The 25,429-nt window shown below is 46.0% G+C and overlaps 1 protein-coding gene across 4 annotated transcripts in view; it reads right to left on the minus strand.

Annotated features, from left to right (window-relative positions):
• Positions 1 to 917: 917 nt before the first annotated feature.
• Kst (spectrin beta chain, non-erythrocytic 5 kst) overlaps positions 918 to 25,429 on the minus strand; it is a 51,410-nt gene continuing 26,898 nt past the window's right edge. For 2 of the 4 annotated variants that reach the window (XM_076438434.1, XM_076438431.1), the window contains exons 4-22: positions 16,207 to 16,432; positions 15,583 to 15,860; positions 12,526 to 15,129; positions 12,131 to 12,447; positions 11,684 to 12,061; positions 10,943 to 11,608; positions 10,582 to 10,867; positions 9,866 to 10,084; positions 9,346 to 9,788; positions 9,040 to 9,093; positions 6,600 to 8,913; positions 5,279 to 6,535; positions 4,771 to 5,139; positions 4,272 to 4,691; positions 2,120 to 4,082; positions 1,914 to 2,054; positions 1,748 to 1,822; positions 1,473 to 1,504; positions 918 to 1,402 (exon numbers count right to left, since the gene is read on the minus strand). In XM_076438434.1, coding sequence (XP_076294549.1) covers positions 1,166 to 1,402; positions 1,473 to 1,504; positions 1,748 to 1,822; positions 1,914 to 2,054; positions 2,120 to 4,082; positions 4,272 to 4,691; positions 4,771 to 5,139; positions 5,279 to 6,535; positions 6,600 to 8,913; positions 9,040 to 9,093; positions 9,346 to 9,788; positions 9,866 to 10,084; positions 10,582 to 10,867; positions 10,943 to 11,608; positions 11,684 to 12,061; positions 12,131 to 12,447; positions 12,526 to 15,129; positions 15,583 to 15,860; positions 16,207 to 16,432 — 12,279 coding nt within the window. In that variant the 3' untranslated portion in view covers positions 918 to 1,165. The remainder of the gene's footprint in view (positions 1,403 to 1,472; positions 1,505 to 1,747; positions 1,823 to 1,913; positions 2,055 to 2,119; positions 4,083 to 4,271; positions 4,692 to 4,770; positions 5,140 to 5,278; positions 6,536 to 6,599; positions 8,914 to 9,039; positions 9,094 to 9,345; positions 9,789 to 9,865; positions 10,085 to 10,581; positions 10,868 to 10,942; positions 11,609 to 11,683; positions 12,062 to 12,130; positions 12,448 to 12,525; positions 15,130 to 15,582; positions 15,861 to 16,206; positions 16,433 to 25,429) is intronic. The other 2 variants (XM_076438432.1, XM_076438433.1) reach the window with 2 other exon arrangements.

Here is a 25,429-nt window from a genome sequence, read left to right on the forward strand (position 1 = left end):
TCTCACCGTGTCGATGTCAAGACCCGTGCAATAATTTAGGGATGCACCAGGTGCAAATGAATTTTATACATGACTTAGGTATATATTAGTGTATTATGTATCGGGAGACGAATAAAGCGCCCAGGTTCTTGAAAAATATAGATCGCATGATTTTTTATATTTTTCTTTCTCTGTTTATTCGTTCAATCTGTCTGTTTAGTTCTCATTCGTTGACTCCTCAGCGCGAAAAGGAGTTCCGTGTAACTACAGAATAGCACTGACAAGCCTACATAATTAATTATAATTGATGCAGTATTAAATACACTTTACAAATTATAGAAGTTCGTTATAAAAAAAGAAAACAAAAAAAAAAGAAATGAAGAATAATCGTTTCAAGAACATGTAATTCCCCGTTTTCTTTCAAAAATATGATATGTGTACATATCTCTGGTTTCTTAATACATTTAAAGATCATTGGTCCCGGACAGGCATCCTGAAATATATAATATTTGCAACATATATTATGAAATCTACAACTTAAACGTTACGTTGCACACATATGTTCTTCCCCGTACGTTCCATTAAAGTCAGGTACACTTTAAATATATTTCGACCGACAATTCGTTGAAACATAAAACTCTGCAGCTTTTGACGTCGCGAAATCCATATGTTGCATTACCGAATCCTTTCACACCGATGGATCAAAACTTTACAGAGCAATGATTGCTCTCTCTCTTAGAACAATAGATAAATCTGTATATCTATACTTTGCAAAGAATTCATTAACTGTGCTGAACAAGTTACAAAACTTCTTAGAAGTTATCAATATGTATAAAAGAACACGGTGCTCAGTATCTAAGATCCATTGGAAATGATTTCTTCATCTGTTGCAGCTGTTTCTTCAATCAATTATGTATATATGTATATATATATGTATATATATATATTTAACTTATATGATCAACTCAACATACATCGCGTTATTAGATAACGCGAATAATAAATCTCTACTCAGCGTTAAACTTGTATAGTACATAAAAATAATTTACAAGGGGTGTTAATGGTAGTATATAGCAATGATAACCTATACACATGTCCTTCCTAATCTCTTCAAAGGAACTACTTGTCGTCCGGCGACGACTTTCATACCGTTTACATGGTTGTGTAAACTCATGGTACACATTAATTACGACTGAGACGGTTTCTTGCGTCTGCCGAATAGATTGCTTAGAACAGAACTCCTTTTGTAATCCCTGTCCTTACGATTGCTACCCACACTCTGCTCGCTTTCCGACCCACTCTCGCTTGCTCTTCTTCCCTCCATGACTGTAATGTTTTGTGGGGTTTGTGGCACAGCTGGAGGTGCCACGTACGGCGGTAAAGAGACTGGTCTACCCGTGAACGAGTTATTTTGCTGCAAGCCCTAAAACGAAATCAAAGTGTTCAGAATAATCCTGAAACGTTCAAAAGTTGTAGTTTGAACGTTCAATTACCTGTCTGGTGTTTACGGGAACATTTCCATAGGCTGTAACAAAAAAACATTGTTCACTTCTTCCGCGTGTTTGTTCATTCGCGGATAAGCAAGCTTCGCATGATCGACAAACTGCGGTATACGTCGTGAGAAGAAGATAGGAGAAATGTGCGTTAATTAAAAAATAAAATAAGGGCGAATCAGGGTAAGCAGACAGAAGATAAAATACGTTGGAAGGTGAGGTATAACATGCAAGAAGAGTGCACGGCAGTTCACAAACAGCTGACAACGACTAACCGGGATCATGAGGGGCACTCCACTGAGCCATTCTGGTTGGCGGAGGAGCGGTCGATGGCAAGGGAGGTGCTAATTCTATAAAATAATTCACGAGTCTTTAGATGGAAGAGGATCGTTTACGCAGACACACATATTCGGAATGTACTCCCGAAAACGGATTCGATACCTTGATGCGGCGTTGTCAGGTCCACGCTACTTTGTCTCTGCCAGGCTTGATTCGGAGGATACTGCTGACTGGACCCGTTATGGTTCAACGTTGCACTGCGTTGCTGGTAGAAGCCCGGTCTCCCTTGTGCGTGGTCTGTTTCTGTAAAGATAATCCAATTATTGTTACAATTCAGTTAGCTCTTAAATGGTATTCTTGATAACTACCATCTCGTCTGTACTGCGGTAGAGCCTCGGTGCTTGGCGAGCGTATAGGAACGGGTGGAGGTGCTCCCCTCGGTGGAATCGGGGGTTTGTCCCCTGAATTCGGTTGGAACTGTTCCCTCTGGTTAGCCAATTGTTCCTGTTGTATCATCTGCTGCTGCTGTGCCAGCAACTGTTGCTGTCGATGCATCTGCAGGAACTCTGTCTGCGTTTGAGGCGGTTCTGTTCTTTGCGTGATCAAGAACTCGTTGTTGTTTTGTGGATCGCGTCTCTGCTGGTTCTGCCTGTGCATCTGGAGGAACTCGATCTGAACGTTGCTGGGGGAATGTTGGTTGGGCATGTCGCGTCTGATCACCGAGTTCTTCCTCTCGAGTTCAGGGGTGGAAGCACGGCTGCTTCCGGTCGATAGATTGTCGTCAGCGTGCTCCGCTGCTTCAGCATTCTGTAATCTTTCTAGGCCCTCCTTCTGCGACTCGTCGTAGCTGAGAAGCTGAAGGCTGGGTGGTAGTTTAGCGTGGAAGGATATCTTGTTGACCCAGTCTTCCATCTCTTGCTGACTAGGTGCAAGGAACAGGAATTCGGATCCGTCTGTACACTTCAACCTGAACACGTTCTTCTTCTTAGTGTAATCATCCGCTTTCTCGCATATGGCGTTGAAGATTGTGATAGGAGCAGTGGCAGCCTTGCTCAGCCGGAAGTCCTCCGTGTCCTTGAAGAAGCACAACAGCTGTCCGCACAGTACCGTGTAATACTGCTTCCAGGATCTGACTGCTGCCTTTTTGCCAGCGCTCTGCAGTTCGTGCTTCCTTTCCAACAACCCCTGAATCTCCACCGGAGGCAACGTGTCCATGTTCTCCATCCTCTGAAGCTTCCTGAAGCTCTGAGTCCTCCTCCTGGTCGTGAAGCTGGGCGTTCTTCTGGGTTTCTTGGTGTCCACCTTCATGCTCTCAGCTCTCTTGATGTCGGGAGTTGTTCTCCTCAGCTTCTCGCCGAACACGTGAGAAATACCGTGCGACTTTTGATTCGGAATTACGTCCAAGTTCTCCGGAGAAATGGCAGCCTTCAATGGTGATAGTTTATTGATGGACTCGTGTTCATCCGTCGTGCCATTGATCTCATCGTGAACGACGCGATGGGGACTATCCAGTAGTCTTCTTCGCTCCTCTTCGCGTTTCCTTTCTTCGGTTATCCTCTGTACTTCCTTGCGTTTCCTCTCTTCCAGTCGCGCTCGTTCTACTCTTTCTTTCTCGGCCTGCCTCGCCGCCATCTCAGCCTCCTGTTGCTTCTGGAACGCCTTCTCCAGCTTGGTTATTCGCCTGAGGGCGCTGAACCTGTCTTCCTGAGCCTCGATAGTCTTCTCGAAGTCCTCGTGTTTTCTTATCAGCTCCTCCACCTGCGGAATACTCTCGCCCAAAGTCTCGTCGTGCAACATAGGCTCTCTGCTAACTATCCAATTCTCCAGCGTCTCGGCTTCCTGTTTGAACAACTGCGTGTCCAGATTCTGCTCGTATATGCGTCTCCTCTGCTCCCACGTGTCCTTAAGGAATTGCTGCCGGTGCTGCAACACGGACACCTTCTCCTCGATCTCCTTCGCCAAGAAGTGACCTTGCTCTATCAACTCCTGACCAGTCTTGTAGAACTTGTCGAACGCCTCGTTCCGCGTCTCGATTTCGGTTTTATATTCGCTGTGTCTGGATATCAGAGTTTCAGCGCCTGGGACATCTCGAGCCAGATCCGGAGCAGTCACCTTGGCTACCATCTCGTTGATCCAGGACATAAGGTCTCTGTATTCGCCTAAGTAGGACTGCAGCTGCTCTGCTTGAGATAGTTTGCTTCGTCTCTGAGCAGCCTTCTCCAGCAGCTCGTTCCAAGCTGCTTCAGCTTCTTGATGCTTCACGTCTATGTGCGTACGTGCATCCGGAAACAGTTCTATCAACCTAGAAGCCTCTTCCATTAATAATTCCACCTGAAAACCAAGATCGTCATGTTTATTTGTAGCGCCAATATCATATGCGCCAATATCGTAATTTATGTGTAGACAGCGGATCTTCATGCGTTTACAAATGTTGTAATAAATGTTGCAATTCAAGTAGAAAATGTTTATTTTGCATAAAGATCCGCTGTCTATGTATGCGTAACATGAACGAAGGAATACCTGTTCCTTCACTGCACCCAAATCCGTCTCAAAACCTTGGTGCTTCCTAACCAACGCCTGAATGGTCTCCAAGTCGTGTCCATAACCATCGGAGCTCAAAGCAGTTTCCTTCTCCTGGATCCAGGAGATAGTTTCATCCGCGGTTCTATCAAACATGTGGACCTGCTTTGCACCTGCTAACGCGTCTTGTCGCGCATGTGCCAACTCCTTTATGTCCTCCCACTGCTGCTTCGTCTCATCAATCTTCATCAGGATTTTACTCTTCTCAGGATTATTCTCTTCTATCAATTTCTGACCTTTCTCCAGCACCGCGGAGACACGACCTTCGCTGGTTGTCAAGCCAGCTAGGAAGTTGTCAAACGTTTGAATCAGGAGCTCGACGTGCTCCACGTCGCGACCATAGTCTTCCGAAGCCGCTACCTAAAAGAGTACGAGACACATATATGTATGTAGGTTATTATAACTAACGTACGCAATGAAGAAGAACAAAAAATTTTACTGTAGTCTGATCTCCAATCCATTCAATGACCTCGTCAGCTTGTCTAACAAATTTGAAGAGCTTCTCGCTTTCTCTGAGCCTTTGGAACCTATATTCCTTAAGCTTCTGTAGTTCTTTAAACTTCTGCTCGATCTCGGTCTGCTTCTGAGTGATGTTCTTGCTATCAAAGTGATGCCTCTCTATCAGTCCGTGCGACAGTTTTCTCAAATTGCCGATAGTGTTCTCAAAGCCGATGAGGTCTCGTTCTATCTCCTCCAACTTCTTCAGTAACGATTGAACCGAGTCTTCGTCTTTCCCGTAATCCGTGGACGTCAACTGAGGGTACTTCTCCTTGATCCATTGCTCGGTTTCGGCGGCCTCAGCGTAGAACTGAAAGTATAAAACCAATGTGAAGTGTTAAATTATTTACATTAAAAACAACATAATAATATTTTAAGATTTTTTATAGTTTTTTTATTGTTTTATATTTCATGCAGTTAATTTCTAATGTCTAATTGTAATTAATTACCATTTGCGATTCAACAGCGTCTAGCAAACGCAACTTGCGAACGCTAGCTAGGTCCCTGAGGTGCGACAGTTTCTCTTGCAGCTCCTGCGACAGTTTCTCGATCTTCTCCGACGCGAAATGCCCGCTTCTCATCATAACGTTCGCTCTGCTGACCAAAGAAGTGACTACAGGCTCTCTGGATATTAACTCAGCTTCCAAGGAATGATGCTTCTTCTGCAATCTCTGCACGGTTGTCAGTGAACTGCCCAGATCATTGCTAGCCGCCAAAGGCTCCTTCTCCGACAACCAATGCATCTCATCCTCAACATCTCTTGCAAACTGATGCAACAACTTTGCGTCTTCTAAATTATCTCTTCGTATCTGCATTGGTTCTTGCAAGCTATGGTATCTGTTTATAGTGACCATCGCTCTCTCTTGAATCTCGTCACACATGAAATGATTCGATCTCTGGAAACTAGCTGCGGTTTCCTTGATTGTTTCGCAGGCATCGTTGTGACCTAAAATATCGTTCTCCAAGTTGGTGTGTCTCTTCAGCAAATTGGCTACGCTGGACAGGTCTTTCCCATGATCCTCCGACTGCAACTGAGTCTCCACCTCGTCCATCCACGCCTCGAACTCGTCCAGAGTACGGCCAAAGAGCAGAGCCTGATAAGCATCGTTCAATCTGTTCTTCTTCAGCTCGCTGGTCTCCTGAAGATGACGCCATTCCGCTTCCAGTTCATCCAAGCGTTCTTGGATGCTGTCCGAGGCGTAATGGTTCTCTTCGATCAAAGCCTCGCCTTCGCCAACAACGGCAGCGACTCTCCCTTTATTCGCCATCAGTTCACTTTCGAAAGCAGCGTGCTTCTGAATCTTGCTTTGCAGATTCGACGAGTCCCTGTAATTCTCGTCGCTGGCCACTTGTTGCTTCTGATGCAACCAGCCTTCGACCTCGTATATGTTCCGTAAGAACTGATGCAGATGGTGACTCTCCATCAATTTCTTCCTCCTCGCTCTCGAGCTGTTTTGCAGTCTGTCCCGTCTAGCGCAAACGGACGTCAGTCTCTGCTTAATAGTGCCCGCATCGGCGTGGTCTTTGAACAAGATTTCGTTCGCAAATTTTTCTAACTCCTCGATGCGACCCAATTGCGACACCAACATCTTCTCAAACTCCTCGTGCTTTCGCAACAACGCCTCAACGCCGGACAAGGATTCACCGAGATCGTCGTTGTTGAGAAACGCTTCCTTCGTAGCCAGCCAGCTGTCGGCTTGATCAGCCTAAAAGAATTATGTCGATCAACACGCGTCTATCGAAGCTGAGAATTAAATTAGATGCACCTACCTGTTCCTGGAACAACTGCAGCTGGTGCGCCTGTGTCAACTTCTGCCTCCTATTCTCCCAAGCACTGACCAGCCCCTCTCGAAGTTCCTCTAGATGTTCCAGATTCCCCTTCACGTCCTCGTTAATGGCGAGCAGCTTCTGGCCGTGTTCTTTCAAGGCTTTGAATGTGTCTTGTCTTCCGTCGATCTCGGCTTTCCTTTCCTGATGAAGTTCCAACAGAGCCTCGGCCTCCGATATCGTAGTTGGCGGTTCGGACTCGTCCATACGTTTTATAGTGTCCGCCACCCAGAGTTCCAGCTCGTGTAAATCGGCTTGGAACTTGTGCAACGTGTACGCCTGGTTCAAAGCTTCGCGACGATGCTGAGTGCATCGGTGCAGGTCGTCCCAGTTGGACTGCAACTCCGATAATATTCCATTGATCTGAGGTGCCTTGTCCGGATACTTCTTCGACAGTTCTCTAGCCTCTGCATTGTGCTCCTTCAACTTTTCTTCGATGGCAGTCATGTCTCTCTCCATGGCCTCCTGCTTTCTCTGCAAGTGCTCGACGGCCGGCAAATCTTTCCCTACGTCCGACGTATTCATGGCAATGGATTTCTCGATCACTCTCTGGCTCGTGTCGTCTATGTCTCTGTTGAACAAGTGGATCTCCAACGCGCCAGCTAACGTCTCCCTGTAGGCGCTCAACGCTCCCTGCAGGCCTTTCCATTTGTTATTGAAATTATCCCTGCGCTGGTGAATCGCTTTCGATTCGTTGTCCCTACCCTGTTTAATCAATTTATCCGCTAAAGCGTTAATAGTCTTTATTCTCGAGTCGTCCACTCTCATGTCGCTGTCTACGTCGTCCAGCTTTCGTTGCAGACTCAAGCAGTGCTCGTAATCCTTCCCAGTGTCTCCAGCTTGCACCATCATCTCCTTGTCTCTGATCCAAGCCTCGATCTTCTCCACCTGATTGTTGAACTCGAGGATATCCTGCGCCTCTTCCAAACCTCTGCCACGATTTTCAGACTCGAACAACAGCTTTCTCCAAGATGCATGCAGGTGCACTAACTGATCGCGAATTTCTGCGCTGGCTGGATGCTTCTCGGCCAGTAGAGTCCCACCTTTAGCTTGGATCTCCAAAATTCTACTCTGGTTCGCGGCCAGCTCTGCCTGGAACGCCTGGTGTTTCTGCAACTTCTTGATCTTGTCCTCCAAACTAGACACCTCGCCCTTCGACGCCTCGGCTTCCAGTTTCTTCTGCTTCTCGCCGATCCAAGATTCCGCTTCAGCCACGTCTCTGACGAACTGCGCGTGCAACAAGCCCGCCTCCAGTCGTTTTCGCTTGGCTAAGTACAGGTTTACAATTCTTGCTCGCCTCTGCACCACTTCGTTCAACCTCTTCTCAATCGTCGGGGAATCGAAGTGATTCTGATCCAACAATTTATCTCCGTGCTTCTGGAGGATGATCAGCTTCTCTTCCTGGGTCACTAACAGTTTCTCGAATTCGTTATGCTTCTTGACTTGGGCGTCCACTTCTTCCACAGAGTCCCCGAAGTTGTCTCCGCTGAGTGCAGCCTCCTGAGTGGTCGACAGGTTGTCCAGCTGCTTGGCGTCTCGCAGGAAGAAATGCAGGTCTATCAGTTGATCTAGATGGACCTTCTTCTGTTGCCAAGCGGTGTGCAACTTCTGCCTTTCGTCGAGCAGTTGGTTACATTTCTCCTCCACCTCCAAAGCAGCGTAATGGCCGGTTTGAACCATAGCTTCTCCCAGATCGAGGACAGAACTGAAACTGTCTTCTCTCGCCTCGATCTCCCCCTTCAATGCTTCGTGCTCGGCCTTCAAAATCTGCGCACTCGCCGCGTCTCGCACTTTGTCTTCGGTCGACATCGTGGCACGCAGTCCTGCTGCCCAGTTCATCAAGTCTCTGACCTGAGTTAGGAAGCGCTGCAAGTCGCAGCTGGCCTGCAGTTGATCTCTTCGGTGAGCGGACCTTTCTTTCAGCTCGTCCCACTGAGCAACGACGATCTGTTGTTGCTGATCGATGTGCACCGCGTTGTTTCCCGGATAGTGCGCTTGCAGTCTCGATGCATCCTCGACCAGGACCTGCAGCTGCGCCTCTAGAGCGACTAGATCATTTTCAAAGCCCTCGTGCCGCCGAATCAGCGCCAGGACAGAGTTCAAATCACGTCCTAGATCTTCTGGCAACGCTGCTTCCTTCTCTTGAATACGAGAGAGAGCTTCGGCGACGTCACGATGGAACCTATGTATCTCTCCTGCTGCTTGCAACCTCTGCTCGCGGTTCCGAATGAGTCCAAGAAGATGTTGCCAGGATTCCCTAATGAATACGATCAATATTAATATGTTGACGCACTGCTTGCAACCATTGGCGAACTCGAGAAAAGCCACGCTAGTAACAACCATTACAACAGCCAACAATAATGCAGCTAATGCGTTTACTTACAGCATCGCATTGTGTTGCTTCCGGACTTGACTTACAGGGTCATCATCGTCGGCTCTGCATTAAATATATGTGCAAAAGATAGTTAGTGGCCCAACACCGTTCTTCCATGAAATATAAAATTTTTTAGAAGGAGAAGAAACTTAGACTTTCACCTGGACACTTCTATCATACAATTAATAACCAATTCTATCGCCTATGAATCTAAGTATGTGTGCCAGTCTATTAGAACCAAGGTAAAAATTCTACATGCACCCCAAGTGTTCGAAAAAACTCTGGAAACCAAATTAAATATCCCCGAGCTCTCACCCTAATTGTTCCTGTCTTTTCTCGATGTCTTGAATATAAGGGCTCTCGTTCGCGATCAGTTTTCTGGCCAGTTCCTCGCACTGATTGAACCTCTCGGAGCCAGCCTCTATTCTGTGTTTGAAGTCGTTGAACTTTGCTTGCAGTATCAGCAAGTGTTCATAGTCCTGTCCATAGTCCTCGGACGCAGCTGCTTGTTCTTGCTCCTTGATCCACTGTTCCAATTCCCTGCTTTCCAAGAAGTATTCGTGGCGATACATGCTCTCCATTAAACGCTGTTGCCTCACTGTGGCTAGCCTCTGCAGTGCCCTCATCTGCTGCACTATCGCTTGTTGCTTGTTTCCTATCGCCTTGCTGTCGGGATGCTTCGCATTGATCATGGCACTAGCTGTATGTCCCATTTCTGTCACTATGCCGTTGTACGTGTCCAATTCCAATTCGACAGCCTGGAAATAGCAGAAGCGTTAACGTGGGGATCTTGATAATTCAGCTTATTCTCTAGGAACACTCTGTTTCATCATACCTTGTGTTTTGTTAATAACTTTGTAGCAGCGTCACGGTCTCTGCCATAGTCTGTCGAGCTGAGAACATCGTTCTTCTCGTTCAGCCAGCTCTCCACTTCACCTGCCTCGAAGAAGAACTCCTGCGCCTTCAACAACAGATCCAAAGCCTTGCTCCTTTCTCCTGCTTTCTCCTGCAGGTCCCTCCAAGCATCGTCGAGTTCGTCGCATAGTTCTCGTATCTATGCACCAACGATACTTTGTACATCCTTATATTAAAAGGAGGACACGAATGCATAACGCTTAGACGAATATAATACATATGCTACGACGAAAAATTGTATATTAGTTGCACTAAATAAAATTTCACTAATCACTGTGTGCGAACTCATTATTATTCATTATATGATTTCTGTCTGAACGATGTAAGACAAGCACATGCATGCGTTCGGAAGTGTCTTATACTTCCTCCTCGGAAAATGTTCTGCTCTCCAATGTTTCGATTAAACGAAAAAAAAAATCCTGTTAAAGACTTAGAGAGTATGTTATCACGGTAAATAAAACAACATCATCCATGCATTTGTGCTAACCTTACCTCTGCATACCCAATATTTCTCCTAACAGTCCCAACTGTGCAAAAATTGTAAATCTTTATTTTAGACGCTGCATGTGTGACTACGTAACAATTCTGTACCGATCTGAAAACATCTGCACACGTACCCGTAGCGCTAGGCCTTACCTTTTTCTTCTCTGGATGGGTTTGGTCGATCAAGGTCTGTCCAGAAGCTAAAGTCTTGTCGATCATGGGCTGATGTCCAGCGATCTCAGCCTCGAGCTTCTTATGCTTTTTGTGCAAGGTCTGCGCTTGATGCAGATTCTGACCGAGCGTGGTCGAAGACGCCTGCGGAAGATGGTCCTTTATCCACTGCAACTCGGCGTCCAACTCGAAGCCGAACTTGTGGAAGCGCATGCTCTCTTCCAACGCTTCTCGCCTCCTCTTGGCTGGTTCTTTCAAGCTGCGGAACCTACAAACAAGTTAATTTAAACAACAGTCCCTTGCTAATATAGTTAAACATGATTCACCGAGAAATGCTACGTACTTTCTTTGAGTCGCTTGGCTAGTCTTCAAGATATTCGCAGCATCGAAGTGTCCTTCGTGGGCCATTTCTTCACCCATGGCGACAAGATCGTCGACCTTCTGTTCCCACTGACACATGTCACTCTCAAGTGTTTGGTGCTTCTTCAGTAACTCTTTGCAACTTCTAAGATCTACTCCAACTTGTTTGCTCTGCAGACAGTTCTCTATTTCCTCCAACTTCAACCTAGCATCTTCCATCGTTCGGTTGTAGCCGTGCTGAGAGGCAGCTTGCCTCAGCCTGCGACCCTTTTCTAAAGACAACGCTACCAATCTGTCCCATTGATCGTTCAGTTCCTTCAGCGTTTCACCCACATCGTCTGATCGATAATTCTCCTCGGATATCAGAGCTTTCCCAGCTTTGTTCACAGCCCTCAGCTGTCCCTCGTTGGCCCGTAGTTCTCTCTCGAAAGCCTCGTGCTTCTGAAGCTTTCGTTCCAGATTATTTAGATCGCGGTAGCTCTCGTCGGACGCGGTTTTCATTTTGTCACCCAACCAGTCTCTCAGGTCGTCCACCTCTGCAGAGAACTGCTGATAATGTTCAGAGGCCTTCAGCGCAGCTTGACGTCGCTGGGCAGCGTCCTTGACCGCCATTCTCCTTGCCAGGACCTGATTTCTCCTCTCGTTGATGCTGAAAAGAAGTAATAAATCGTATTAAAGTTCCCTTGTTACTCCTACCCGTATCGGTCATCGTCAAGACACTTACTAGTCTCGATCATAATGATCCTGAGCGATCAGCTTGTCAGCCATATCGCTAAAAGCCTTCAGCCTGTCGTCCTGCGCTTGAAGAGTGTTCTCGAACTTTTCGTGCTGCTTCAGCAATGCTTCAACGTCGTCCAGAGACTCTCCCAGGTCGGTGAAGTCCAGGAACGCTTCGTGAGCGCTGGTGGTAGCTTCGATTTGATCCGCTTCGCGATTGAACTGCTGCAGCTCCAAGCACTGCTGAAGCCGAGCCTCTTTGGCCATCCAATCCGACGTCACAGCTTGATACAAACCAAACAATTTATCCAAACGTTCGCTGACGTCCACCAGGGCTGGATTGCGGTGTAGTAGCTGAGTTCCCAATTCCTCAACCTCTCGGAACCTAAGGAACACGCAATATTGAAGAATAAAAATAAATAAAAATTCAAATGATACAGAAAGACTCTCTTACTCGTCTTCTCGCGTTTTTATGTCTTCCCCGAGCTCCATGTGCTGCTTCCTCAGCTGCTCAGCAGTTGCCACATCTCTAACAGGCTCCTCCACCTTCATCGTTTCTTGCACATCTGCAGCCCAGTTAATCAGGTTCTTCGAACTGTTCATGAAAATCTGCTGGCCCACTGCGTCCTCCAACCTGGACCTGCGTTCCTTAGCTTTCGTTTGGACTTGGTTCCACAGTTCCTTGATCTCGTTTTGCCTGGCGTTCACGTTGTTCAGCTCGTGAGGATAAGAGCTCTTCACGCTGTTAGCCAACAGGTTCACTTTTCTAACCTGGAACAAGGAGTACAAACGTTAACTTCCGTCGTTTTCATTACAAAACACACTAAAAGATCCTTTTCAAGGTCGTACCTTCTCTTCGACCGGCGCCAGCTCCCTCTCCAGATGCTGATGCCTCCTCTGCAGCGCTTGGACTGTCTTCAGATCAGGTCCGAGTTCCGCCGTGTCCAACTGTGTGATCTTCTCCAGCATCCAATCGTGTGCTTCGTCGCAGGTCCTGTTGAACAGCTCCACACTGGACGCACCCTCCAGGCTCTTCTCCTTCTGCGCCTTCAGCAAGTTCAGGTGATTCCACAGCTGATGGATGTGCCTCTGTCTGGCCTTGACCTTGTCCAGCTGACTGTGACCCTGCCTGACGAACTCGTCCACTGCGGAATCGATAGCCTCCACGCGTTTACCGGAGGCTGACAAATCCGTGAGGAACTTCTCGTACTTCCTCTTCGCGGTCTCGACGTTGTCGCGAGAATCGTCAGCCCTCAGCATCTTCTCCTTGTCCTTGATCCACTTCTCGAAGTCGTCGCACTCGCGATAGAAACCGTACAATCTGATAGCATCCTCTAACAGCGCGTGCCGCTTCACTGCTAGCTCCTGCAGCTCACTGTAGGTGTCGTTGATCTTCTTCTGTCGTTTCTCGACGCTGTCGCCGTCGCTGGCTGTCTTCCTCTTGATCGGCTTCACCGTCGACTTAATGGACTTCACCCGTCTGACCGGCACCATCTGCTTCACCATTTTCGTTTTCTTCACCCTCTGCGAGACCTTGACCTTCTCAGGCCTCTTAACCTGCACCTGGATCACCTTGGGCTCGACCTCGCGGACATAGTTTGCTGGCACGAATCCGTCGCTGCCATCGGCTTTCCTAACGCTCCACCAGTCCGGGTTGGTCTTGTTCAGCAAGAACATTATCTCGTTCTTCACCATGTGCATACCCTGCCCGCTGAACGGATACAAACTTTTCACCTGAGGCACCAGTCTGTCCTCGAGGACCGTTCTCGGCTCCATTCTCTCGACAACTTCGTCGACCCACTCTTCCTGAGGCACCAGCCTTATCTCCTTGCTCCATTCTTCCTGCTCCAGTTCCGCGACAGGCTCAGGATCAGCCGACAGCTCGAGAGTCGATATACCAGACTTGATCAGCTTCTCGGCTTGCATGTTCAGCGACTGTACATCTCCTTTATAAGCGTTCAACTCGCCTTCCAGGTCCTTGTGCCTTTGCAACAGCGCCTGAGCACTAGGTTCGTCGACGCCATAGTCCTCGGAGGCCACGAGAGCCATCTTCTCGTTCATCCAAGAGTCAGCTTCGTTGGCGTCAGCGTAAAACTGGAAAGCTTCCGCCGCATCGTCCAACTGTTTCTTCCTCAATGCTGCCAGCTCTTCGAGGACCTTCCAGTGTTCTTGCAGCGAGTCGATACGGTTCTGAATCTCCAAAGCTGACGGATGACTGTCGGCGATCAGTTTCCTACCAGCGTCGCAGAGCTGCTCGGACTTCGGCCGTCGTACTTTCATCTCATCCTGCAGAGCCTTGTGCTTTTGTTGCAGGGAGATCACGGCGCGCAGATCTTTCGCCGAGATCCCGGCCTTGCAGATCCTTTGCTTCTCGATCAGCCAGGATTCCTCGTCTTCGTGATCTTGCAGGAAATGGAAGAAGTTCCTGGCGTCCTCCAGGCGAGCCTTGCGCTCCTTGCTGTACTCTACCAGTTCGTCGTACGCCCTGTTCAACATCTCCAGCTTCTGTTGCAGCAGAGGAACCTCCTTGCTCTGCGGTTGCGACAGATGCGTGGCCGCCTGTCTACCCAGCCTTCTCTGAGTCTCTCCTAGAGCCGTGACCTGCAGCTCCTGCAAGCTGTGCTTCTGCAGCAGGTCCTCGACTCCCAGCAAATGCGGACCCACGTCGGTGCTCTGGAAATAGAGCTGAAGCTCCTGAATCGAAGCCAAGGTCGTGTCGATTTCCCGCATCAGGCTCATCAGAGAACTCAGAGCAACCAGGTTCGATTTATGATGATCCAGCAGAGCCAACAGCTCCTTCCACTTCTGCAACACCTCCTGCTCCCTGACTTGCACCCTCTCCATCCCGTGATAAACCTCCCGAACCAACTCCTCGGACATGTTCGTCAAATCATGGAAACGTTCTTCTCTAGCTAGAATATCTGCGCTAATAGCTTCATGCTTCTTTACGGTGGCGTCCACTTGAGCCAAATTACTGCCGTACCTCGGGTCCGTTAACACTTGAATCATCTCCTTCAAGTAACCCTCTCGCAGGACACTCTTCCTCTCGAATTTGTAGTTTAATTGCTCTAGCCTCTCCTGTCTCAGCAGTTCGGTTCTCAGAGCAACTTCCCGACGATGCTCCGCTCGCTCCAACTCCACCCAGTTCCTCTCTATGTCATGCACCAATTGACCCTCCTGGGGTGTGAACGCGGGCTGGTTCAACGACTTCAATTGAGTGTTTATGTGAAAGTACAGAGCCTCGATCTCCGATCTCTCCTTGTACTTCGGCGGTTTCTCTACGGTTCTGTATTGTTTGAAGGCTAGCAGCTCTCGCTGTATACCTTCCAGAGAGTTTGGAAAACTGCGGTTCTCCAACACGCCTATCTTCATCTTGATCCATTCCAGCAGGTCGCTGGTCAGCTTCTCGTAGTGGACCTTCATCTTGTCGGCGTCCATCATTTGCCCCACGATCTGCGGATAGTGAGAAATGTCGGTCAAGGTTGTCGAACATCGTTCGAGGTTGTTGGAGATTGTTGAGGGTTATTCGAGGTGGGTGGAGATTGTTCAAGGTTGTTGGAGATTGTTCAAGGTTGTTGAAAATTGTTCGAGGTTTTTGGTAATTATTCAATGTTGTTGAAAATTGTTCGAAATTGTCGAAGATTGTTCGAGGATGTTGGAGATTGTTCGAGGTTGTTGGAGATTGTTCGAGGTTGTTGGAGATTGTTCGAGGTTGTTGGAGATTGTTCGATGATGTTGGAGATTGTTCAAGGTTGTTGGAGATTGTTGAGGGCCATTCGAGGATGTAGAAGGTCGTTCAAGGTTGTTGGAGATTGTTGAGGGCCATTCGAGGATGTAGAAGGTCGTTCAAGGTTAACAGGAACACCATCGAAGAAAGGTAGGAATAAAATAGCGATTGATACTCACGTTAGCGATTCTTTTGCCACTCTTGATTTCGTTCTTCATCCTGGCGAACGTGTGATAATAGGAGGCGACGTAGGTGATGATGGACTTCTCGTCGGGCCTCGCAGTGTCCACGTCTTCGGCATCCAGCAGCCGTGGTATTCCCAGCTCGGAATTGGCAACGTCGAAGGCATAGTTGAGGTTGTCAATGTGTTTGTTCTGCTGCAACTCGGACCAAGTGACCAGGTCTGGTCTGTGAGCGTGTATAAGGGCGTTGAAGCCCAGTCCGCTTCTCCAGGACCCTTTGAAAAAGAAACTTCACGTAAACGCTGTGCATTGTCGTGTTTCAACGCGTTGACTGCCGTGTCACCTACATTTGCATGATTTGCAATGAAAAGAGTAATCAATAGAAAGAGAATTCTACTTTTAGAATAGCAGGAAAGTGAAATAAAATTTTGATTTCTTTCTTGATGCATTTAGTAGATTATAAATCATGTAATGGTACCTTTAAATTCTTCTAATGTTTTTGCTGCTTTAAATTACACCTACTCATTTTTACCATAAATGCATATGTATAATCCGCAGTCAAGTAATTCATATTTGAGATGCAAGTCAACGCGTTACCAGATGTCCTCTGTTCGAACGTACCAGTGAAGTCCTGGATGTTAACACCAGGATACCCATTGGTCTTCCTCTGGCACCAAAGCAGAAGCGCATCCTTCGCTGACTTCTTCTCGCTGCTGTCATTTTCCTCGTCCACGTCGATCTCGATCTCCTGGATCTGGAACCTGAGAATGATCGTCCAGATCAGACCCAAGATCAGCCTCGGGTTTCCATCGACAATATCCTCGGCTCCTATACTTTCCAGTCGAACCTGCAATCATAATGTTTGCGATCAGATCGAGTAGAACGTTCACAGATAGCGTGATCGACGAGGAACCACGAGTTACATGCGATCAGCAGGTAGCTCCGGGAAGATCGTTCCCCGGAGGTGTCATCGGGGAAAGTTCATACAAGTATAATAAAGAGATTCCGATCGGTTCTCTCGCTGGCATAAATTACGTTCGACGATGAAACATTCATTAGAGCCTCCGGACGTTTCTCTCCTTCTGCGCGCGTTTCATTAAAACTCGCGCATCCGTTCGATGCATGAGTTCTCGGGCGCACAGTCGGCGCGGATCAGGTGAATGCAACCGCATAATGCGCTCGCAGAATTTATGGGAAGGGATCGGTGGACTTCTGGTACAATGATATTCGCATTCCATCGTGCACACGTCTCTGTGTGTTTGTGTGTACGTGCGTGAGTGAGCGCAAGTAAGCGTTCGCGCGAGTTCGCGGAGGAATAAAGTAAAAGAGCGGAATGCACGCGTTGTCCATTGGTATAATATCGTTGCGTAAACACACCGGGTTTTAATAGTCAGCTCGCCGAGTGAGAGTCCGCTGGATGAGTATCTCCTCGCTATGATAAAATGGGCTTGCATCGGTCGGTTGCGTCACGAGAAAAGTAAGAAGTGCAACGCGGCCTTGGGATCGTGATAGTATGGTCACCGGGAACGAGAAACGCACGAATGTGTGTTCTGCCGGCTCCGCAGAAAGCAGGACCTTCGAAAGCGGCTCGGCTAACGCGAAAGCTAGACTATCTCGAAACGAAAACTCGAGAGCCAACGTATCCGATATTCATCAGTAGCCTGCTGATTTTCTTTCAAAATAAAAATTGTCTGAATTGTGTCCCACTTCTGTGTTGTATCTGATCTTTCCACTCTTATCGTAAATGCATAAAATGAGCAACTTTAAAGAAAACTGGAGGGCCGACATTTCTGATACTAATTAGTAGCCTGCGGATTTTTGTGCGAAATAAAAGTTGCGTTGTATTGTATTTGATCTTCTATTTTTGACATAAATGCATAAAAAAATGAGGAACCCGAAACGAAAAATGGAGGACCAACATTTGCGATATTAATTAGTAGCCTGCGGATTTTTGTGCAAAATAAAAACTCTTCATGTTGTAATTGATCTTCCCACTTTCATCATAAATGCATAAAATGAGCAACTCGATATGCAAATTGGAGGGCCAACATGTCCGATATTAATTAGCAGCCTGCGGATTTTCTTTCAAAATAAAAATTCTTTGTGTCGTAATTGATCTTCCCACTTTTATCATAAACGCATAAAATGAGCAACTTAATTAGTAGACTGCGGATCTTTGTGCAAAATAAAAATTCTTCGTGTTGTAATTGATCTCCCCACTTTTATCATAAACGCATAAACCGAGCAACTTACTTAAGTAATTAAGAAAAGAGAAATAAAGAATCGCAGCTCCTGCATCTTGGTGATCCCATTTTTATTTCGCGTATCGCGATCGGCAGTCTAATAATTAGTCTTAATCTCGAGTAACATGGTCGCTCTGTAATCGCTTGAATGATTTCTGAAGCGTTAATCGCAGTGATCGCGTCAGGAAGATCGAGCGTCAAATTATAAATAAATAAATGAAATCGAGGTTGAAAGCAGTGGCGTTAACGAGATCAGTCAGGTAGTAGTACTCGTTTCAACGGGCTGACGAAGCGTATGGGGTTGAGATACAGGTTCCGCATAGGATACAAAGTGGATGCACTGTTAGGCCATTAGCCACACCTGATTATACACCGCTCGAAGAGTGCAATGTGTTAAGATACTGATGTCATCGTTAATAAGGAAACAGGTGTATGTATTACGTTAAGCTATCTATCCTCGTTACCGCGCTCCCGTTGCATCGTGCGGATTATGTCATCGGCCGCATCTGAACAGGAGAGAGGCTATTGTTTTAAGAGGAGCCTATTTCAGCATTAAAATTCAGTAGAATGGCCAAGAACAAAGTGGTCAAAATCGACAAAGAGTGTCATGGCATCCGTTTTTTTCGGATGCAAAAGGAATTTTGTTAACTGATTACAAGACTGCGGATCTTCATGCAAAATAAAAAATATATATGCATTGATTGCAAGACGCAGGATCCAAATATAAATTTTCTTCTCCTTTTAATTATCCTATTAAGATAAAACTAATGCACCGATGGCCTTAAATCTTTTTAATATGTCCATCGTTTTAAAATGTACCAGTCTATTAATTGCCTCCAAACCAGGAAAACAATAACAGAAGAATCAATGCTTTTGCATCAACTGGATGCACAAATTCGGGAGAAAAGACCTGGCTCTGCGAAGAAAAAAGTAATTTCTCACCAGGACAATGCACCGGCTCACAAAAGGTGTTCTTGCAATTGTCAAATCGACGGAGTTACGCTATGAATTGTTGCAGCATCCGCCATATTCACCAGACCTAGCCCCCCTGACTTCCATTTGTTCCCAAACCTCAAAAAATTCCTACTTGGCAGGTGTTTCTCATCAAATGAAGAAGTTATAGCAGCCGTAGATAAGTATTTTAGAAGTCTCTATTCTAGAGTCTTCATTTCAAAAAATGTATTGAGCTTAAGGGAGAATATACCGAGGAATAAATGTATTTTGACTCATATTTCATGTTATTTCGTTGTCAGGCAACGAACTTCCTAATGACCTAGTAGTTTAGTAGAAGTGCAGAAAGCGGGGCCTAAACTATGCTCTCTCGGGCGCGAAAGGATAGAGAGGAAAGGGCAAAGGTCCTACACTTAAAAGTATTTAGTACGTAAAGTACTTAAAAAGTACGTGAAAGTATTTTTTCCGCACGTCTTTAAAAAACAAATAGAAAAAAAAGGTATTAAGTCCTCGACTTACGCGGATTCTTAGAGGATCTTGCCGGATAAAATCGAGGGGCATCCATTTGCTCGGTGTCTGATAAACGATCGGGAGCTGAAGAAGCGGTTGTGGGCCAACAAACAAGCTCTCCGCATTATTATACTGAATCGCGGTGCGTGTGCCCCGTGGCACGACGTTCTCGCGACTTCTGGAATGCCGTCCGATCACTTGTGCCGGTCTATCAAGGCCGCGGCGAAATGAAAATTATTGTTCTTTCGAGGAGGAGGGGGGAGGGCTCTGACATCCCGCGGAATGCAAAAGAAACCCAATCGACGGTACGTAAACACGAGTGCATCGGATGACCTTCGCGTGTGACCGAGAAGTCTTCAAGTAAAAGTGCACGCGCACCCAGAAGAACAATCTCGCGATATATGTCGAATAAATCGTAGCCTTCTTCAAACTTGTCCTTGTCCTCCACTATCGCAAACAAAAGATTGGAGATCCACTCTGTTTCCAAATGCCGCGGGAGTATAAATCTTGGAAAATGGAGGCGATAGAAGCGACCGGGTAATTTCCTGAAGGGAAACCGGTGTTTATTATCGACCGACTGAAAATCGCGTTTCAATATTCCGCAAGAAGTCCCGTGTGATTATCCCCGGAGGAAAGTAAACAAACGGACGGGCATTATGGTCGAGGTAACGTTATGCTCTTCCTGTCGCGTAATTTGTAGCCGCGGCGCGGGTTATGTGCGCGCAACGCCGGCACAAACTGCGGCAACATATATCCGAGAGGTGATCACTCGATAATAACAGATCCTCGATCTGCATAATGGACCTCGAGGCAGGCGTCGACTGAACGACCGTCTCGTTCATCATCCCTGCCCCCTTTCCCCAACCCTAATGCACCATTAAAACGCGGGGAACGGCTGTCGTTCACGTTTACTCCGATGCAAAGGGCCGATCAACGAGGATAAGTGAATGACGCTACCCGATCGGACACGGTGACGATTCTATCGTGCGATCAACGGCGATCACGCAGGGCAACCGTGCGCCTTCGGCTAAATCCAGATAGATCGAGCACCTAAATCCTTGTCAGGACTGGTATTAAAGGCCGTATTGATGTCGAACTCTTCGCCGGCGCTAGCATCCCTCTTTGCTGCTACACGGGATTCAATTCAAGCTTGTATTATGGGATGCAAAATACACTTTGACATTTTTTGATCTTGCTTCTTCAGGGTACTGAGAGGATGATCAGAGAGGTTAATTAGAGGTAGAGTTTTAACGCGCAAGGAGAAGGTCCAGAGAAAATCAACAACCAATTATGCTACGTCCAGAAGATGTAATCTTATTCCCCAAATATCATTAAATTCCTCGACATTTATGAAAGGGGTGGCAAACTTGACTAGGGCTGTTTCTTCTCGGAAGCTTCTACTCTTCGAAGGTTCGAAGGATTGGAAAGAACGACAGGAACTTCGATGTTTCCGAAGCGGTTTTCGAAGGCTACGCCCCCTCGACCCGGCCGCGCGTCTCGCTTCCCGTGGCGGTCCTAGCGATGCGAAATTGCGAACAGCCACGTTCAAACTTTCGCATCGCCGACGCTTATATTGTAACGCATTTTATATAAAAAAAAATTAAACTGACTTCGAAAAAAACGCACTGAAAAGTATGAAATAATTTCCATTTCATTTATGCGTGTACACAAGAATTTAAATACAATACAATCTTTTCGGAGGCGGCGTAAAATTGAAAATTTTCCAACTGACAGATGTTATGCTGATTATGATGTCATTGGAATATGGTGAACTTGGAAATCAGTAGGTGGGAAGAGAATATACATCAATATGTGAAAGCATGTGGAAGAATTTCAGGATTTTCGTAATTTCCAGTGTCGTAAATTTTCAATTTTGCTCCGCCTCCGAAAAGATTGTATTGTATGTAGGTTCGTGTGTATTCACATAAATTAAACGGAAATTATTTCATACTTTTTAGTGCGTTTTTTTCGAAGTCGGTTTAATTTTTTTATTTCACACTTTTTAGTGGAACGAGCGGAATTTGTAGAACACCGTAGGATGGCTTTTCGGTCTTATTGTTTATTTGCAATAAAAACCGTAAAGAATGAAGAAATGCAAAATTTGTTTTCAAGGAACAAATCGGGAGACATACCCTACAAAATGCAGATGGTTTCGTTCCGATTGGTCCATCCATCTCGGTGTAATCGGTGAACATACATAGAAATAAAAAGATCGAATTGAGTAACCTCCTCCTTTTTCGAAGTCGGTTAAAAATGAGCGTCTTCATTCGCGCAGATTCAACTTTTTCGCCTTTTATCCGTTAACTGGAAACGAATCAAACAAATCGAACCAATCGAAGCTTCGAAATCTTCGACCTTCGAAGGGCAGTACATAACAACCCTAAACTAGAATCGCGCGGCAGCCTTGGCAAATTAAAAAAAAACTGGAAACAAGTGTTAGGAAACGGCTTTGACACTGTCAAAGGTACCAACAGCGTGAAATGAACATGTGTCCTAACGCTGCCTCAGGACGCACTTAGCGTGTCTTTCCCCTGGTCGAAATGATGTCGGCCGCCTCTTTGACACGATCTAATCAGCGAGGAGCGCCGTCGATCGTCATTCTCGTTAATTTATCCGACTGGCAAAAAGGACACCGCTTCGGCGCCCGCTGAGAGAGCCACTCTCGACTCTCTCTCTCTCTCTGAATTCTCTTTCTCTTTCTGTTTGAATGCGCCCCGTGGCCTGCGACCAACTGCAACAAAAAGCAATTGACGGCGAGGAGAACGAGTACCGGTTATTTAACGCCGTCGTTGCCTTTATGCCACTTATCGGGGCCCGGCCGCGCCGGTCTCGTTGCACGAGTTTTAACTGTACCCCACCCTTCCCAGGCGATGTAACAGTACCGTCATTCCCGTCTTACTATGCAGCCCGTGGGCTCATTCATTATTCATACGCCGAGCTGATACCGCGGCTCATAACGTGAGCGTATGCAGTCCGGTCCTCGCTGAAAATTCGAAGGTTGAGCCCCCTGGCCCAACCCTGCCCGGCCCGACCCGAGGCCGGATTAACGGATCGTCGTATCACACTCTCCTGGACGGCAGACCTCGCCGAACGTAATCCGCGGATCGTTCGCCGAACGACTTTTTAAATGACTCCCTCGACCGACACCTTCGATTCACGTTTATTCACCTGTCGTCGTACCGCGTCCCGATCAATGGCGATTTGTCGACTCCCAGAATACCTTGCGCCAACGACCTCGAATTCATTCAATTTTTAAACACGTTCTCGGTTGCACGAAGCTCGAAGAAATAGATTTGTTAAATAACTAGAGGGGAGTTGTTGCTCGCTCGCTTCGCGATTAGGGAATATCGTATGTTCGTTGATCGCTTAGTTCCTTGTTATAGCAGAGTAATGTTGCAAAATAAAAATGTTATAATGTCGATAATGTAAATTTCTATTGAAATATTGATCAAAAGCTACGACGTTCTATTGAGATATTGATCAAAAGCTACGACGTTTGTTTTTTTGTTGTATTGAAATATGATTCTAAAAGCACTTTTAGTTTTTCCCGAATTTTCCTATTTTCCGTGACACTTTTCCAATTTTTCTTATCGTATAACACCTAGTTGGGACTAATACGAACATTTTAAAAAAAGGATTAGCCAAATCGGTCCAGCCGTTCTCAAGTGATGCGCTTACCAACGAACAGCATTTGATTTTTATTTACATAGATTTCTCTATAATGCAGCTTTGGCCGAAAATCTTGAAAACTTGCAATTTTTACCACTTTTGATCGTTTATAATCTCGTAAACCAATTAACCAATATCAATGAAATTTTCAGAGCGTATATCATTTATACGAGTTGACCAAACACATCTTTTAAATTTTCGTTATTGAGCCCCAGCTAAAAAAGTAGTAAAAATCAATTTTTACTATTATTTTTCGCAATTCCGACCAAATGCATTTTTTCAAAATATATTTCAGACGGCATTTAGTAAACTAATTGTTCTAGTCTTACAGAGAAATTGAAGTCGTTTGGTCCATTCATAAAAAATAACATAGAATCCATTCTCCAAGGAAAATAATGTTCAAATAACTCCCACCTCGGTCACGGCGATTTATCCGCGATCAAAAAAGGAGCGAGACTGTTCTCCATTGTACCTCCATTTATGACTGTTCGCCGACCGACCTAGATATCGAGGATATCGAAGGGAATCTGTTGGACGGTTATCCCATGCCCGGGATAAATTAATTAACAAGATCGGTATCAGCGTCGCAGATCGCGCAAGCCGATACTCACACACGAGGAGCAACTAAAACCCGAACGAGCGCGTTGATCAATTAGCTTTGCCTCCCAGGATCCCCCGGCTTTGCAGCTCTTCGCTTCACGCACTATTTTCTCGTTGAACAGGTTGCTCCTGGTATCCTACTTAAGCGGCCCGATGTCCTTAGAGATACCGTGGCGATGCCCGTATTACCGATCGAATCATCCGTTCACCCATTTCCCGTAATTATCTGCACCGTTATCGTTGCGTCGACGATCCGATCGATCCGCTAGGCCAGGAAGCTTGCTCTGGGTCGCACGGTTTCCATTAGCGAATATGCGAACCACCGGAGAGAGAGCTCTCTTCCGACAATGCGTACGCAGCAACCATTTTTCGACAGTGTGAAAATTGTTCGATAATTAGTTGTGCCCATCATTATGAAAGCCGTCCAAGCCATACATTTCTTGTTGACAGCGCACGCTCTAGCGGTTACGTCGCCCCGGACAGAAAGACAAATTGTCGCCCCTTAAGAATATATACATACATACATATATATTTTGTAAAATAAAGGTACATATTTTTTATTTTCAATAAACGTCAAATCATTTTATTTAAATTTGAATAAAAGCATTTATTTTAAGCAAAGCAAATTTTCTGTTAATTGGGTATTTAACACATCAATATTTTTCTCACACTTACAGCCAAAATGGCGCGCCGGACAAATGTCCGGGTTGTCCGCCCCTAGAGCGGGCCCTGTTGTTGAAATAACAAGCACTATTTAACAATTGATTTTTGACAATATCGTAGGAATTAAACCTACCACCACCGGTCAGAATCCAGATTTATTATTTTATAAGAATTGATTGTATAAATAGCTTTGGTAGAGCACGTATTATAATGGGATCCGCAGAAAGTCTAAATAAAATCAATCTTGTCATTTTCATAAGAAAACATTACTTTTAAGGCTCGGCAGGCTTAGTGTTAAAATAATGTTGACTTACAAATGTAGTATTATTCTCCAACAGAATTAAATTCTCTGTAGAAGTAATTTTCATAAAAAAAATAATCCTGATGAACACAGAATTAGGCCACTTTCATAATTACGAGCTCAATGTTCACATCGCTGTTACAATTAAAGCAGAATCAATTCTCAGTGCAATCGACACCCACACTCGCGACATGGATGATCCCGGGAAGATCATTTCGCAGAGTTTGATTAGATGCAGTTTCACAACGTTCAGCTCCGGAAAAACGTTGACTAATCGACGACAGAGGTGGCGAACCGAGAGTTCCACCGCGCTAATGGAAACGTTCGCGGAAATTAATTCCATCAGGGTTGCAACGGTCGACCACGAAGGCCTCGAGAGGAATGAGTATAGCATTCTTAATGTATTTAGCGTGGAATGCGACTCCTACGAGCTGCGTTCACCGTCGGAAGTCTGCTCTCGCCGGCCAACGGTCGTTTCTTTCGTCTTGAACTGCCATGATGTGCCTCCTAACCGCGCAAAAACGCGGACACTGTCGTTTATCTGGCAAATTAAGTGCTGGGTGGCCGTGTTCCTCGAACAGAGTGGCCGTTTGTTCGAATTTTGGCGATCGGTACTGCCCTTGATAATTATTGCCCATAATTAATATCTAATTTCGCAGACGATGCCGGCGTGTTCTGAAACTGATCCACAGGTCTTGTCGTTCAGGGATATTGACAATAGGAACCCTAACTCTTTTGTTCCGCGACCCTGCCGATTTAGATGACAGAGTTTCCTAGAATTTTGGGAATGAAATTTGAAAATAACTGCCCATAATTAATATATAATTCGACAGACGACACTGGCGTGTTCTTAAACTGATCCACAGGTCTTGTCGTTCAGGGATATTGACAATAGGAACCCTAACTC

Source organism: Lasioglossum baleicum, chromosome 14, assembly GCF_051020765.1.
Source record: "Lasioglossum baleicum chromosome 14, iyLasBale1, whole genome shotgun sequence".
NCBI lineage: Eukaryota > Metazoa > Arthropoda > Insecta > Hymenoptera > Halictidae > Lasioglossum > Lasioglossum baleicum.